This window comes from Mandrillus leucophaeus, unplaced genomic scaffold, assembly GCF_000951045.1.
Source record: "Mandrillus leucophaeus isolate KB7577 unplaced genomic scaffold, Mleu.le_1.0 Scaffold1025, whole genome shotgun sequence".
NCBI lineage: Eukaryota > Metazoa > Chordata > Mammalia > Primates > Cercopithecidae > Mandrillus > Mandrillus leucophaeus.
In genome coordinates this window covers 469,043-484,151 of record NW_012098377.1, presented here as the reverse complement: position 1 = coordinate 484,151, position 15,109 = coordinate 469,043, and the positions used below count along the sequence as shown (strand labels likewise).

The 15,109-nt window shown below is 52.8% G+C and overlaps 1 protein-coding gene across 2 annotated transcripts in view; it reads right to left on the bottom strand.

Annotated features, from left to right (window-relative positions):
* Positions 1–1,201: 1,201 nt before the first annotated feature.
* Positions 1,202–15,109, bottom strand: part of PTPN5 (protein tyrosine phosphatase, non-receptor type 5 (striatum-enriched)) — a 46,958-nt gene continuing 33,050 nt past the window's right edge. For both annotated transcript variants that reach the window (XM_011977324.1, XM_011977314.1), the window contains exons 8-14: positions 11,259–11,343; positions 6,914–6,993; positions 6,593–6,730; positions 5,955–6,065; positions 2,938–3,098; positions 2,733–2,846; positions 1,202–2,302 (exon numbers count right to left, since the gene is read on the bottom strand). In XM_011977324.1, the coding sequence (XP_011832714.1) occupies positions 2,209–2,302; positions 2,733–2,846; positions 2,938–3,098; positions 5,955–6,065; positions 6,593–6,730; positions 6,914–6,993; positions 11,259–11,343 (783 nt within the window). In that variant the 3' untranslated portion in view covers positions 1,202–2,208. The remainder of the gene's footprint in view (positions 2,303–2,732; positions 2,847–2,937; positions 3,099–5,954; positions 6,066–6,592; positions 6,731–6,913; positions 6,994–11,258; positions 11,344–15,109) is intronic.

Sequence of the window (15,109 nt, the reverse complement as noted above, 5' to 3'; positions counted from 1 at the left end):
AGCTCTCCTTCTTCCCACTTCAACAGCCCAATCTCCCTAATCTGGGTAGAAGAGTAGGAGGACCCATCCTCTGGGGGTTGTGGGGAGGTCTCTACTCTTGAGGGTGACTGGAGAGTATGGCCACCTCTTCTCAAGGACCTCCATCTGGGCTGCTTCAACCACCTGTTGTTTTCTTTTTTTTCTTTTGAGATGGAGTCTCTCTCTGTCACCCAGGCTGGATGCAGTGGCGCAATCTCGGCTCACTGCAACCTCCGCCTCCCAGGTTCAAGCAATTCTCCTGCCTCAGCCTCCTGAGTAGCTAGGATTACAGACATGCACCACCATATGCCTGGCTAATATTTGTATTTTTAGTAGAGATGGGGTTTCACCATGTTGGTCAGGCTGATCTCAAACTCCTGACCTCATGATCTGCCCCCCTCAGCCTTCCAAAGTGCTGGGATTATAGGTGTGAGCCACTGTGTCCAGCCCACCCTGGACAGATTTTCTCATCATCTGTAGCACACCCCACATGCCTGGACCCTGGATCCCACCCAAGGTTCTGGCATCTTGTAAGGACTTGTTGGTCAGCACCCTTGCTCTGGACCCCTCCTGCCCTGGGGTGACCCCCACCTGCCAGCAGTGGCATCATGGCTACTTTTGCTCCATCCCAGGGGGGCAGGGGACAAGAATAGAGCAGGAGTGTCCAGGATGGCTCAGGATCTCAGTCCACATGCAGATTCCCTGGGCCCCTTGGGAGAAGCTACTCTGAGCCCAGGCCTTACAAGGGAAATGACTGGGCTGCAGCTGCTGTTGGGACCTGTGGAGCCCACAAGGGATAAGTGTTTGGCCAACAGGAAGGGGCCTGGGTGTGACCTGAATGTCTACTTGCTCTAGCCTTGGCTTCTCTGGCACGTCTGTTGGAATTGGTGACCTGCCAGCCACTGTGCCTTCCTTGGAAGCCTTCCACACCTGTCCTTGAGGCTCCACACCTGGCCCAGAGCAACTGTCAGGGCCAGGGCTGAGGCTGTGTGAGAATCCTGCAGAATGTTCCCAGTTTGGCTTTACAAATTTGGACTCGCTCCATACTCCTAGTCTCCACAAGGGGCTCCAGTGAGCAGAAGGGCCAAGCTCTCTGGGTGCTCATGCTGGGGAGGGGCACAAAGACCCAGGTACAGGAAGGCAGGCAGTGGAGGGGAGAGGCAAATCACACAGACCCAGGTGGTTAGTTTTGCTCAAAATGCTCCGTTTATTGCTCTATTCAATGACCACGAGCGAATTATAAAAAGACACCAAATGTCTCTGTCTGCCGTGGGATAAATATTTAAAGTCAGCAATAAAAACACGTGGCTCCAAGATAACACACGTTGCCAGAGTCATGCATGCCCTCCTGGTGGGCTCTCAACACACGCATGGACATGGGAACACACGCAGAGCGACACGCAGTGAGACTTCTGGGAAGGCTTTCCCACAGCGACACGAAAAATGTCTCACACAGATCTGGGGCTGAGTCCCCACCCAAACCTTGAGCTCCCCTCCCCTCCCCAACAGGGCCCAGATCCTCTGGGTTCTCCACGCCCCATCTGCCCCCTTCCTCGCCAGTGCCTCACAGGCTGGGCACCCTCCTGAGGGCATCTGACACCCAGAGGCCACCCTGGCTGTGATGCCCACTCCAACCTAGAGACCTCTCCCTCAGCTGGAACTCTGGTAGCCCTCCGGAGCTCCCCATGCCTAACTCCCAGTCATCTGCCTTTTGGGAGGAGTGCGGGTGAGGCCAAGGCAGGCAAGTCTGCCCAGGTTGCTTAGGGGCTGGAGCTCATCACCCCTTCCTGGCCGAGGAGACACAGTGTCCGGTACAGACAGCAGAGATGGACGGACAGACAGAACACACTGCAGCAGGACACAGAGTGTGGCACGGAAACGTTCTGGATCAGGTACTGATGGAACCATCGTTAAAAACTGGGGCCCGGGGTCTGTGTGGTGTGGATCAGGCCCTGGGGCCCCAGGCCCGGCCTGGCATGTCCCTCCCCGACCCTGCCCCCACTCCTCAATATGTACAGTAGGAAGAGCAATGCTGGAGGGTAGGGGCCAGGCCAGGCTGACAGAGAGGACAGAGGGAGCTGACTGAAGGGGAGGAAGCGGGGAGCAGGCCCAGGACCTAAGGCGGGGCCCTGGGTGAGGGCCGAGACTCAGGCTGGGCAGTGCCCAGAGAACCTTGCAGGAGAAGCGCAGTCATTCTGGGGACTGGTGGGACAGCTGCTTTTCGTAGAGGCTCATGACGTGGTGCACAAACTGGTACTGCTCGCATGTCTGGATCATGCCGCCCCTGCCCGGCAGAGATGCACAGTGGGGGCAGGGTCATGGAAGGATGGGCTGTGGGAGGGTGCCTCAAAAGCCACGGAGTAGCCATCACTTGCCAGGCCTTGTCCTTGTGCATCTCGGAGAGACCAACCCTTGCCAACCATTACCCTCTGCCCCTTCCTATCAGGGACACAGATGACATGTCCTACCGCTTTCAGCCTCTCAGCCTCTGTCCTTTTGTCCAGCAGCTCTGCTTTTCGTCCCTCTTCATCCGGCCCCCCACCGTCTGGATCCTGCCTCTCTACCCAGCTGTTCTCGCTACTCCTTGTTTGCCCATCAGTCCATGCCAGTGTTTTCCATCTGCCCCTCGCCCCCCAATGCACATGTGGGTCTCTCCCTCTACCCCCTCGAGGCTCTAGCTCCCCTGTGTGCCCAGTCCCCACCCGTGGGCTGACCTGTCCTGACGGAGCTGGCACGTGGTCTTCAGGATGTCCACCACACCCTCCTGCCGCAGCTGCTGGCAGCAGATGCTGGTGGCAATGAAGCAGCCGGTCCTCCCAATCCCTGCACTGAGGGCCGAGGGGACCGGTGGGGTGAGGGGCAGGGCAGCCCAGCGGGTGGGGGGCTGCCCCGCTCCAGTGGCTGGCTGGGAGGACCCACCTGCAGTGGACGATGATGGGGGCACAGTGGGGCCCCTCCTGCTGGGTTGCCTCCTCCACCTCCCGCACCAGGTGCAGGAGTGGGGGGGCCCGGTCTGGGGTCTTCTGGTCGGGCCAGGATGTGAACCAGTAATGCTTCAGGCCTCGCTCCTCAGTCCCACTCTGTCGAGGAGACAGAGGCCCACCCCGGGTATATGTGAACTCTTTCAGCTCACAAACCAGCCCAGAGATAGAGATGGGATGGGAGGAAGAAGAACACAGGAAGCACACAGAGAGTGGAACCCCTTAACCCTTCCATCTAGGCCATATTGCCCAGTGGCACCAGACAGAGACCCAAAGCCAGCTTGGTTTTGGGGGTTGGTCAGTGGTGTTGGCGTGGATCTTGTCTTTGGTCCTGCCCCAACGACTTCAGGATCGTCCAAGAGGGGCCAAGAGCCCCTTCTCCAATTTATTACTGTCTCCGGGGCTCCTTATCTTAACAAATGGTCCCCCAGTCATCCCTTTGTCACATAACCCAGCCCCAGGACTACTCTTCTCCTCTTGCTGTGCCTCGCCTGCGTGACTCGCCTCTATCTTAGTGCTGCAATTGGTGCTGTAAGTTTTACCACCTCTTCACACTCCCCGCTTCACTGCCACCTTGGCCTTTATCATTGCTTGAGTGTGGGAGATTTCTGCCTCATTCCCAACTGTCTCAGATCCACAGAGTCAAAATAGTCTGTGTACAACACACTTCTGGACATGCTGCTCTCCTGCTGCAAACACATGGCTTCGGACTGAATGTGTGTGTCCCCCTAAGTTCACATGTTGTAACCAAACCCCAATATGGTGGTATTTGAAGGGAAGGCCTCTGAGGTGATTAAGTCATGAGAACGGAGCCCTCACAGATGGGATCAGTGCTCTTACAAAAGGGGCCTCAATGATCTTGCACTCCTTCTGCCATGTGAGGACATGACCCTGGAAGTGGGTCCTCACCAGGGTCATGGTGCCTTGATCTTGGACTTCCCAGCCTCCAGAACTGTGAAAAATAAACCTGTTGCTTACAAGCTCCCTGGTCTATGGTATTTTGTTATAGCAGCCTGAGCAGACCACAACATCCTTCAATGTCTCTCACTGCTCTCAGAATAAGACCTACTCTTCTCAGTCCTTCGCCTGGCTAGGAAGACAACTGCTACAGGGCCTGCCCTTCCAGACACACCTCCTGCTCCTGTGTACTTGTACTCAATGCTCCCACACTCCGAAAGGTTTGTAGGTAAAATCTCAGCAGCACATGCAAACACATGTGCACACACACATGCACACAAGTGTTCCATCTTCCATGTCCTTTGTTTTATTTTTTTCTCACTGGGAATGCTCTCCTGACTTGTTTGCCCCGGTCAACTCTTACTTATCCTTCAAGACCCCATTCGGCACCACCACTTACAGGAGGCCCTCCCTGAGCACATTAGCTGGCAGAGTGTCCTTCTTTTATACATATATACACACACACACACCCCCCTATATATATATATATATATATATTTATATTTTATATATATTATGTATTTTATATATTTATATTATATATATAATATATAGGTATATATAGGATGTGTATATCATATATACATATGATATAGATCCTATATTCATCCAATTTAACATATGATATACATATCCTATATTCTATATACCTATCTCTAGCTCAGTACTGACCATCTTATACATGCTTCTCGAGGAAAGAGTCCAAGCTTTGAGAAGCTCTGTGTTCACAGTACCCAACCCAGAACCAAGCTCAGGCCAGGTATTTGTAATGTCTTTATGGACAAAAGTAAATTCGCTCAAACTCCAAGAAGACCCGGTTTTTCCCTCATCATCTCCATGGCATTGAGAAGGTGAGCAGCCCTGCCTCATCTCAGCCTGTCTTTCTGTGGAATTTCTACTCAGGAAGCCATTTGCTCAGGTTCTGGGTTACCTGGCTGTGACAGCAACCACTACCTCTGTTCTTGACTTCCTGGCCCTTCATGCCCTTCAACAAGACCTGGATCTTAGAGCTGCTTGGAGAGGGGGCACTGCTCTTGGGGGCTGAGATGCTTCGACACCCTACCTAGCCCCTATCCAGTGGGAGAGGGAGCAGCTCAGAGGGCCAGATCTCCGGTCTTGTGCTCAGTAACCCCTGTGGCTGTCAGCATCAGTGAACCTCCTTGGCTCCTCCTGGATAGGGCATCAGCTTCCTGGTGCCTGGCTCGCCTCTTCCAGCCTTCCCTAAACATGGGTCTTATTTCTCACAAGCAGAATCCACTAATCCCGATTTCAAAGGAACAGTCTCCTCTATTATGCTGATCCTGGAAGAAGCACAACTTCAGGGTGGGAGGATACCTTCCCCCACTCTTCTGGGCTGGGCCTGTCTCTTATACACATCTAGATGTGTATAAGAATGCTGATCCTGGAAGAAGCACAACTTCAGGGTGGGAGGATACCTTCCCCCACTCTTCTGGGCTGTTTTGTATTGCTCATATTTTGTGTGTCTTCCTTTTTCTTGCTGTTTTCTGTAACCACAGCCTCCCTATACAACCCCAAAGCAGCAAAGAGTGCCTGCCCTCTTGTGGACAGATTGGGCACTACAGGCCAGAAGCCCAGCATCCCAGGTGAAGAGATGTTTCTAGGGAGGATCTCAAAGTCATGATGAACCCTCAATTATAAAGACAGTGCTGGAGGCTGCTGAAGTCCCCTCATCTGGACAGTCCTGGCCTTGGGTACATTTGAAGCATAGCTAGAAGGCATTATGAATGACAGAGTAGAAAGAGAGAGGAGCCCAACAGCACGAAATACAACTGAGGACTGGGAAATGCAAGGGGTTTGATTCTACCTCTGGCCCCCAAGTCCTTCACCTCTCACTCATCCATAGTTATCAGAAAATCTGGGAGTGACACTGGCTTTTAGGTCAGTTACAGTGGACTTTGGGGACCTGTTCTCTGTGGAGTCCCCAGTTAAGCCCCTACACTCATCCTCAGCTTCGCCCAGCCCTGCCCCAGGCCTCACCTTGAGGGAGATGAGTCGCAGCCGGTAATCCTCCGTGTGAATGACTTTCTGCACAGTGATCTCAACATTGTCGTACACCACCTGCTCCTCTGGCCAGTACTCGGTGCATTTCTGCAGGGGCCCAGATCAGGCTGCCATATAATCCTGGTCCCTTCCCACACTCTCCCCAACACTCTCCAGGGCCAGCGGAGAGATACACAAGGGCAACAGGGTTGCTGCTACAGAGTGTTGGGTTCAAATCTCAGCTGCAAACTCTATAAGCTACTTCCCCTTCCTGAGCCTCCGTTTCTTCCTCTGGAAAACAGAAGTGCTACCATCTGAAGGACTTTCATGGAGATTCAGTTAAATGGGCCAGGAGTACAGGAGTAGCCAGCATCTGTCCCGGCAGGCTGGGAGGCAGCAGAGTGCTGTGTTTGAGGTCACAGGCATCGGAAGTGGAAAGACCACCTCCAGGCATGCCTCTATGTGTGAGGCCGGGGCAAACGACTTAACCTCACCAAGCCTCGCATCTCCTCATCTTGGCAGCAGGGTGAACACTGCCAACCTTGTGAGATTGTCATAAAGATTAATCTGAGAACAAGACACTTAGTGTAGGGCGCAATGTAGCAGGCACTCGGAATGGGGACGGGGGTCCCTACCTCGTTCATCTCCTCGATGTTGGTGATCATGACAATGATGGGCGTGTGCTCCTGCCACACCATGCGCCAGAAGTCGGCGACCGTGCTGACGATGGGTCCCTGAGTGGCGATGTACACCTTCTCCTCCCCACCGTAGCCCTGTGGCCAGCCAAGTCCAGGCTGTCAGGGTCAGAGGCAGTGCTCCCAGGACCCCATCCCCACACTCAGGCTCTTCCCAGAAGCTGGCAGGAGTCAGACTGGTGTAGGGACAAGGCTGGAGGATGGATCCCATCGACTCAAGCCTCCCCTTTAGCAAGAGGCTGTCAGGGTGGGAATACGTACCCGGATGTAGTTGGCATTGATGTAGGAACTCAGGGGGTCGTCAGGGTCTGGTGAGGTCAGACACACTCTGCTGTGAGGGTCTGGGGTGGTAGGAGACAAGTAAGGCTGGAAGCTGGGCCCTCTGGGGCAGGGCCCACCTTCTCTGGCCTATTCCAAGATACCCATATTTCTTCTGTGACCTTAGCAGTTCTTCCTTTCCTTGCCCAGCAGCAAAACATTCACCCATTCATGGTTCATTTTGCAGGCGAGGACTCAGGATGAGGAGGAGGGTGGAGACAGAGAGGTGTCCCCGGGTCTCCACCTCTGTCTCTATCCTTAGCCTGTGCCCCTTAAGTTGCCCTATACTCACTGCGTCTTAGCTTCTGGAGAGGAGACAGCTAAGTCAACAATAGAATTACCTAGGGAAATTCCTGTACAGATCTTGGACAGCAAGAGACAGCTAGCTTGAGTACACACTGTCATTGACTTGCTGTGTAGCCTTGTAAAGCACATAGCCTTTCTAAGCCCCAGTTTTCCTATCTGTCAAATGGAGGCAAAGATGTCTACTTCCTTGGGCTGCTGGGAAGACGAATGAGAAAAGAGAAGTGAAAGTTCTGTATAAACGGTAAAGTGCTTTATAAGTATAAAGGGCTGTTCAGATGTGGGAATAGAAAGTTGAGAGAGGCTATTAAGATGAAAACAATAGTCTCCCCTATCTCAAATAAGACTGGAGGGTCTTAGCCTCATGTGCACATGTCAAAAGGGTTTTTTTTCCTTTCAATTTATTCACATGTCAAATCCCATAGTAAAAGGGGCTCTCTCTGTCACTCAGGCTGGAGTGCAGTGGCACGATCATGGCTCGCTGCTGCCTCTAACTCCTGGGCCCAAGTGATCCTTCTGCTTCAACCTCCTGAGTAAGCAGGACTACAGCCATGTGCCACTGCACCTGGCTAAATTATTATTATTTTTCTTTGGGTAGAGATGAGGTCTTGCTATGTTGACTAGGCTGGTCTCCCATTCCTGGCTCAAGTGATCCTCCTACCTCGGCCTCTCAATGTGCTGGGGTTATAGGCATGAGCCACTGTGCCCAGCCCCCACCCTGCTCTTCTTCCTGAAGTAGATTTTGTTTTGTTCCAGTTAGAGCCTCTGCGCATTGACTATTCGGTCAGCCTGCAGAGGCCGAGACTGAGGTTGTGTGGGCTAAGGGGGAAGCTGGCTGGAGGCCCAGAGTCCTGGGTTCTGGTTTAGTTTTGTCATCAGCCCACTTGTCCAGGACTCAGTTTACTTCCTGTAATAGGGAGGACTGGACTAAAGACTTCCAGTGTGCACATTAGGAGGCTCTCACGGGCAGTAGAGGGGAGTCATTAAGAGTCTATACCGCTGAGCCAGAGAGGCTAGGTTCAAATCCTGATTCTGACTTACTAGCAGTGTCAACATGGACAATTTACTTCATCTCCCTGTGCCTTATCTGTAACCTGGGGATGGTCATTCCACAGTGACCTTGCTTATCTTGTAAAGAAGTTAACTTTAACAACTAGAGTCCTTATAGCTGTAACTAGGACCAACACAAAGTATCAGCTGCTGTTATTACTGCCATTATTACAAGTTCCACAGGTTAAAGGATAAAAAGAAGGACCCTAAACCCGGTAGGAGAAATTGGGGAGGTAAAGGGCACAAGCTTTGGCTCTTTAGCCCAACCCCACTGTCTAAGTTTTTGGCAGGTGATTTGGAGGCAGTTCTTGTGAAGAGGGGGTGTAGAGGGTGGCAGGGATGGAGAGGAGCGAGGGTAAGCGGGAGGGGGCTTTTGGGGGACCTGCAGCAGAGGAGGGCAGGAAGCTCTGTGTGGGCCATCTCCCATCTCCCTGTTTGCAGGCAATGCCGTTCTGTCAGATTCACATGCACAGCACAGGGTAGGGAGTGGTGAGAGGTGAGGCTGGAGAGGAACTAGGTGACAAAGAATCTTATAAACCAGGCTTAGAAAGCTGGATTTAGGCTGGGCATAGTGGCTCATGCCTGTAAGCCCAGCTTTGGGAGGCTGAGGTGGGCGGATCACTTGAGGTCAGGAGTTCGAATCCAGCCTGGCCAAACATGGTCAAACCCTGTTTCTACTAAAAATACAAAAATTAGCCGGAAATTGCGTGAACCCAGGAGGCAGAGGTTGCAGTGAGCCGAGACTGTGCCACTGCACTCCAGCCTGGGCAACAGAGTGAGACTCTGTCTAAAAAAAAAACAAAAAGAAAGATGGACTTAAACCTGAGGATTAAAAGGGTGACAATAATGATGGCATTTAAGGAAGGGAACGACACAATTAGATTTCTGTTTTGCATCATTTTGGTGGCAATGGTAGAAGATGGAGAGGAGAGTGTGGGAGCTGGGAGCCAGAAGACCAGTTAGATGTTTATGGCAATGATCCAAGTAAGAAGTGTCAAGGATCACAGGGCTGTCCAGCCTGGCACGGCTCCAGGGGGCACTTATGTCAATCAATGTAATCTATGTAAATGGTGTCCCCTGGAATTGGGCAACATGAAAGCCCTAACCTCAAAAGCATCATTTGGCAGTGAGGCTGAAGAAGAGGATGTAGATCTGAGAGATATTATTCATTCATTCAAATAGGTGCAGAGCCCGGCATGGTGGCTCATGCCTATAATCCCAGCACTTTGGGAGGCCAAAGCAGGTGAAGGTAGCCTTGAGGCCAGAAGTTCGAGACCAGCCTAGTCAACAGAGCAAGACCTCCATCTCTACAAAAATTAAAACAACCCAAATAGGTGCAGAATGTCTACCATGTGCCAGGCAGCACTGTTTTCATGCTTTGGACACAGTGGAGAAGCGGAGAGAAATTGCTCGCAGCATCTTGTTCTCAACACTGCCTGGGGGTTACTGGTCACACTGCCTGGGGGTTACTGGTCACTCTGCCTGTAACTGTGCATGGACCTCTCTCCCCTACTAGGCTGGAAGCTCCTTGTGCACAGAGTCTGTGTCCTATTTACAACTAAATCCTCAGTTCCTGGGGCAGGAGCTGAGGAAACGTGTGCCCAGTGAATGAGAGAACAAACCTCAGCGTGTCCTGGATCTGAGAGGCGGCGCTGCTCAGCCTCACCTGCTCTCTGCCTCCCAACCCAGTCTCTGCAGGCACAGGGTCCATTCTTGCTGGACACAGACAAAATTCTTTATTGGGCTCAGGGCATGGCTGGAGGCAGCTCGAGCCTCTCGGAATGCAGTGAGGACTGCATGGAATCCTGGTCTGCTCCCACCTTCCCCCAGTGACCATTCTGAGTGGCCAGCAAAGTATAAGGTTCTAGGATACTCAAGTCCCTCCCTCCAGGTAGGGCTGGGATGGGGGAGGGCAAGATGAGGGAAGAGGTGAGCATCCCTGAATAATGCATCCTGGCCTTAAATGGCGCTTTGTTTAACCGGAACTACCTAGAGACGGTGTAACCATAGCAACTACAAGTCGATATTTTAAAAGTTAAAAATAAGTCATGACATCTTACATGTTGTTGGAGATGCTGATGGCAAAGCTGCTTTTTAAAAGCCTTGCTACTCTACAAACTGAATTGGGGCAGGTTTATGCGGATTCACTTTCAACAAGGGCCTGGGGTCAGAATTTGGCAAGGGTGGCAGGCTCATCGAAGCTTGATAAAAGTTATCTGAAAATGACACCCCAGGGCTGACAGAGGAGCATCAGGTCACCTGGTCTAACGAACCCCAAAGGAGGAAAACCCCTTTCAGACCTTCTAGGGGACTGCTCATGCCGCCTCACTTGAATACACTAAGTGACAGGGAGCTCACTCCCTGACAGAGACACTCATTCGCCTGTGGCAGTGGATGTCCCTGTTAGAGGGCCTACAATCCGACCACACTCCACGCCGTGTAGACAGAGAGCCTGACAGCCTGACTCTGGGATCACAGAGGCCCGGGTCTGAAATTCAGCTCTGCACTTCCTAGCTGTGGGACTGTGGGTGAGCCACTTAACTTCTCTAAGCCTTAACTTCCTTTCCTTAAAATCTGCCCACTCTGAAAAGATAGAGAATATGAAAGGTGACCTTTCGGCTACCACACTGTGGCTAGGAGCTGCTGTCATTACCACCCTTTCTCTCTGGGTTTCTAGAGGGCTCAGCACAACACGTGGCCAGGCAGGGCAAAGGACCAGAGAGTGCTGTGTGAGGAAATGAACTCGCCTCTGGCCTCACCAGGGTGGCGCTTCCCTTCAGCCAGCACACCCCAACCCTCTGTCCCACCTCCTCTAGCGATGAGTGTCCCCTCACCCCTGGAGGCCCAGCTGGGGGCTTACGCTCCTCCTCAGGGTGAGGGGGTCCCCAGGTGAAGCTGAGCCTGCCCCCATCCCTCTGAGGCAGCAAGTACTCACTGGGAAGTATGGTTTTGTACCGGTTCTTCCGCACCAGCCCAGGGATGTCGTACTCTTTGGGATCCACGAAGTTCATGGGGATTTCCTGTGGAAGGAGAACACGGGGTGTGAGCAGCTATGGGCCCTCACAGATGTTTGAATCCAGGGGCTGCTGTGCCCCCACCTCCTAGCCCAGGGGCTGGCTTGAGTGCACACATTCATTCAACAAACATTTACTATTAAGAGAGTTAGTGCTCACGAAGCATTCAGAACAGTGCCTGGCACATGCCGAATGCGTAATAAATATTATAATGACTGTTGTTTTTGGAGAGCCAGCCTGGTATATATAGTCAATAAATAGCTGATGAATGAAGAAAAAGACAAAAAGTGACCTGGCCAATCGCTGCCTTCCTCCATGCTCCCTGGGTAGCATTCCTCCCCTGGGCATCCCTATCTCGGGGACCCGGGTTCGCGCTGCTAGCTCTGCAGTAACACCCACTCCATCCTCATCTCATGTCTTGCCTCCTCTGAGAAGCCTTCCCTGATTCTCCAGCAGGAGAGAAGCCTCTTTCTGAGATCCCAGGAGTATTTGCAGGTCCCAACCACTGTCTGTGTCCAGAGCTCTGAGTCTGAACTTCTCTCCTGGCATGTGAGGGCTTCTCGAATCTGGCCTCTCTTTACTTCCAGTTAGGCCTGTTTCTCCCCTGTTGTTAATCTGCTGTTCTCAGTCCTGCCTCTGGGTCTGAGCTTGTGACGTTCTGCCTCCTGAGGGCACTGGTCTCCCCTGACCCTCATCTCTCCAAGTTGTTCCCACCCTTTAAAGTTCACCTCTGCCTGGGTGTGGCGGCTCATGCCTGTAATCTCAGCACTTTGGGAGGCCGAGGCAGGCGGATCACGAAGTCAGGAGTTTGAGACCAGCCTAGCCAACATGTTGAAACCCCATCTCTAATAAAAATACAAAAATTAGCCAGGCATGGTGGCAGGCCCCTATAATCCCAGCTACTAGGGAGGCTGAGGCAGGAGAATCGCTTGGAACTAGAAGGCGGAGGTGGTAGTGAGACAAGATCGCGCCACTGCACTCCAGCCTGGGCAACAAGAGTGAAACTCTGTCTCAAAAAAAAAAAAACAAAAAAACAAAAAAACGAAAAAAAACCCTTCACCTCTGAGTGTGTCTCTTCCTGACATCCTCTGGGATGACTCTCCATGCCTCTTGCCTCTGCATTTCCTTCCAGTCTGCCCACCAGCTTAGTCCCTGACTGCACCCAGCTTCACACTGATTCATTGTTTTGGGACACACTAAGTATGGGCTTTGTAAAATGAGGATCATAACGCTTTCCAGGGTTGTGATGATCAAAAGAAAAATACAACATGAGAAAAACTGCCCCCGGAGTGGGTGCTCAGGTCGCGCTCCTTCCTCGACAATGACCCACCGAACAGGAAATGAGCTAGAGGAAGTGATTCTTTCTCGAAGGGGAGATGACAGCCGTGGGAGCTCAGAGCAGGAGCTGAGGCTGGGGTGGTCGAGGAAGGCTTTCTAGAGGCATCTGGAGTGGGTGATGATGTGAGCAAAGGCACGGCAGGAGAAAGGCACAGGCGGAGCTGGCCCAGTTTGAAGCGGACCATCCCTGCAGGGGTGGGGCATGGGGCATAAGGCTGGAAAAGGAGGCTGGGGCCACACCAGGTGAGGTGTGCTGATGGTGTATGCAGGTGGTACCAAGTTCTGGAGAACTTGGAGCAGCAGATCAGATGGTGATGGAGGTCTTCTCACAGGGGAGAGCTACCCGGTCCAGACAGGCCCAGGGTGGAGGCCAAAGGAAGGGAGCTGTGAGGGAGGAGGCGCCTGCTTCTGTACCTCTCTGGCTTCTACCAGGAGGAACTCGCCCCCGATATTCTCGGCCTCTCGCCTCTTCCTGCTCACAGAAGTGAGGAGTTACCTGTTCGGTGAATTTGGTCGAGGAATGGAGCTTTTGAGTCTCAGCCCCTTCCTTCCTCCTCCTCTCAGGGCCCTCCTGCCAGGAAAGAATTATAGGGGTGCTCCCATGGGGCAAGGTCCGAGATATGCCGGCACCCCTGTGGAGGGTGGAAAGTGCATCTAATCCTGGGTCTCGGTATCGGGAGGCTCACTTTTGCTATACCCTGCTAAGCCTCATTTCCAACCTGTATTTTATTGACAACAAAGGTGATACTGTGATCTCCTCTGCCTTAGCTCTTAATGGCTGAGCACTCAGGCAGGTAGACAGGGGTGCCATTTATCGAGCCCCTCAAAGTCCAATAGGAGGCAGCTGCAAAAGCCAGGGTGGAGGTGATTAGGACCTAAGCTAGGGCCCCAGGGGTGATAAGGAGGGGAGGCGACTAGAGAGATTTCAAAGGCAGAAGAACAATGCTTGGCAGGAGGAAAGTGGAAAAACAGAAGAGTTAGAAGCGAAGGTTCTCTGTGGCTTTCAAAGCACAGCACTGGGCAATAAAGACTTCGCCTTGTCACTCTACCTCCATCACCTGGCTGGGTGCTCTGCACATGTTCCTAGTCTCTTTAACCTTTGAACAATCCTATTATTTTCATCCCCATTTTCCAGATGAGGAAACTGAAGCTCAGAGGGAAAGCAGCTTGCCCAAGACGGTGGGAGAGCTGATGATAAAGTGGTACTAATCTACGGCAGATGCCAAGTTCCAGGGACCACGCTCCACCACCTGGGTAGGTGGATGGTTGACATGGGTCTGCACACAGTGGGGCAGCCGGCTCAAGGGAACTCACAAAGAATTCCGCCTGCAGCAGGAAAGGGTCCAGGGCCTTTTCGTGAAGCTCTTCTGCTTGGAGGACACGGGAGGCGCTGAGCAGGTACTCGCGGGCGGACTCCTCACGTGGGGACATGAGGTAGCCAAAGCCCTCCTCGTTGCAGCCCGGAGTGCACATGTCCAGGGTCAGCGAGACATTGGAGCCCCTCCTGGAAAGACCAGGAAGGGGAGTGTGAGTCTCAGAGGCACAGGGGGCAGGCATGAGCTGGGGTCTTCAGGGCTGGGAAAACGAGGGAGGGAGAGATCAGCTGGGAACAGGGTGGGATCAAGGAAGAGGAGTGGGAGTGTGACAAAACCCCCTGTCAAAGCAGCATGAATCTCAGCCCCGAGGCATCGGCCTGACTCCCTATCTCCTACCTCCTGCAGTGGAGATGTTAACTTAGTGGGGGTTTGGAGCTCCTGTTCTAAAAGTTCCATCCAAAGCTAACCCAACATGGCCTTACCCTGGACTCTCCTCCATCACCGCTGGAGGCAGTTCTGCCCTGTGGTCCCCAGGAAGCTCAGAGAGGGGACGCTTGCCTGAAGCACAGAAGCAGGGCTTGGGCCCGAGAGGATGGCTCCAGACCCTCCCCACTGCAGGCCTGGGCCCAGCAGTCCTGGGATGAGGCTGCTGGTGAGTCAAGGACATATTGTCCAGGAGAGGCCAGGACCCTCAGCTGTCAGGAAGGAGGGAGTCCCAAGAGCAAGGTGGCCGCAAGGATGTCTACAATGGGCAAACTCTACTACACTCAGTGTCTCAGACCACAGGACAGGATGGGACCTCATTACACAGAAGGGGAAACTGAGTCCCCATGAAGGGCCAAGAGTTGTCCAGGCTTTCCCAGTAAGGGGGTGGCAGAGCTGAAACAAAGAGCTAGGTTTCCTGACTCCACACTCAGTGTCCGTTCCATGACATTACATGGGCAACTCAAATGTGGTGCGATCTGGCTTATCCACCTAGACTCTGAAAAGACGGTGTCTACACTTCTCAGAGTGTGCTCTTTGGAACACTATGAGCCACCCTATAAAAACAGGGTTCTAACTGGGTACTCAGGGACATAAAGACGGCAATAATAGAAACTGGGGACTACTAGAGGAGG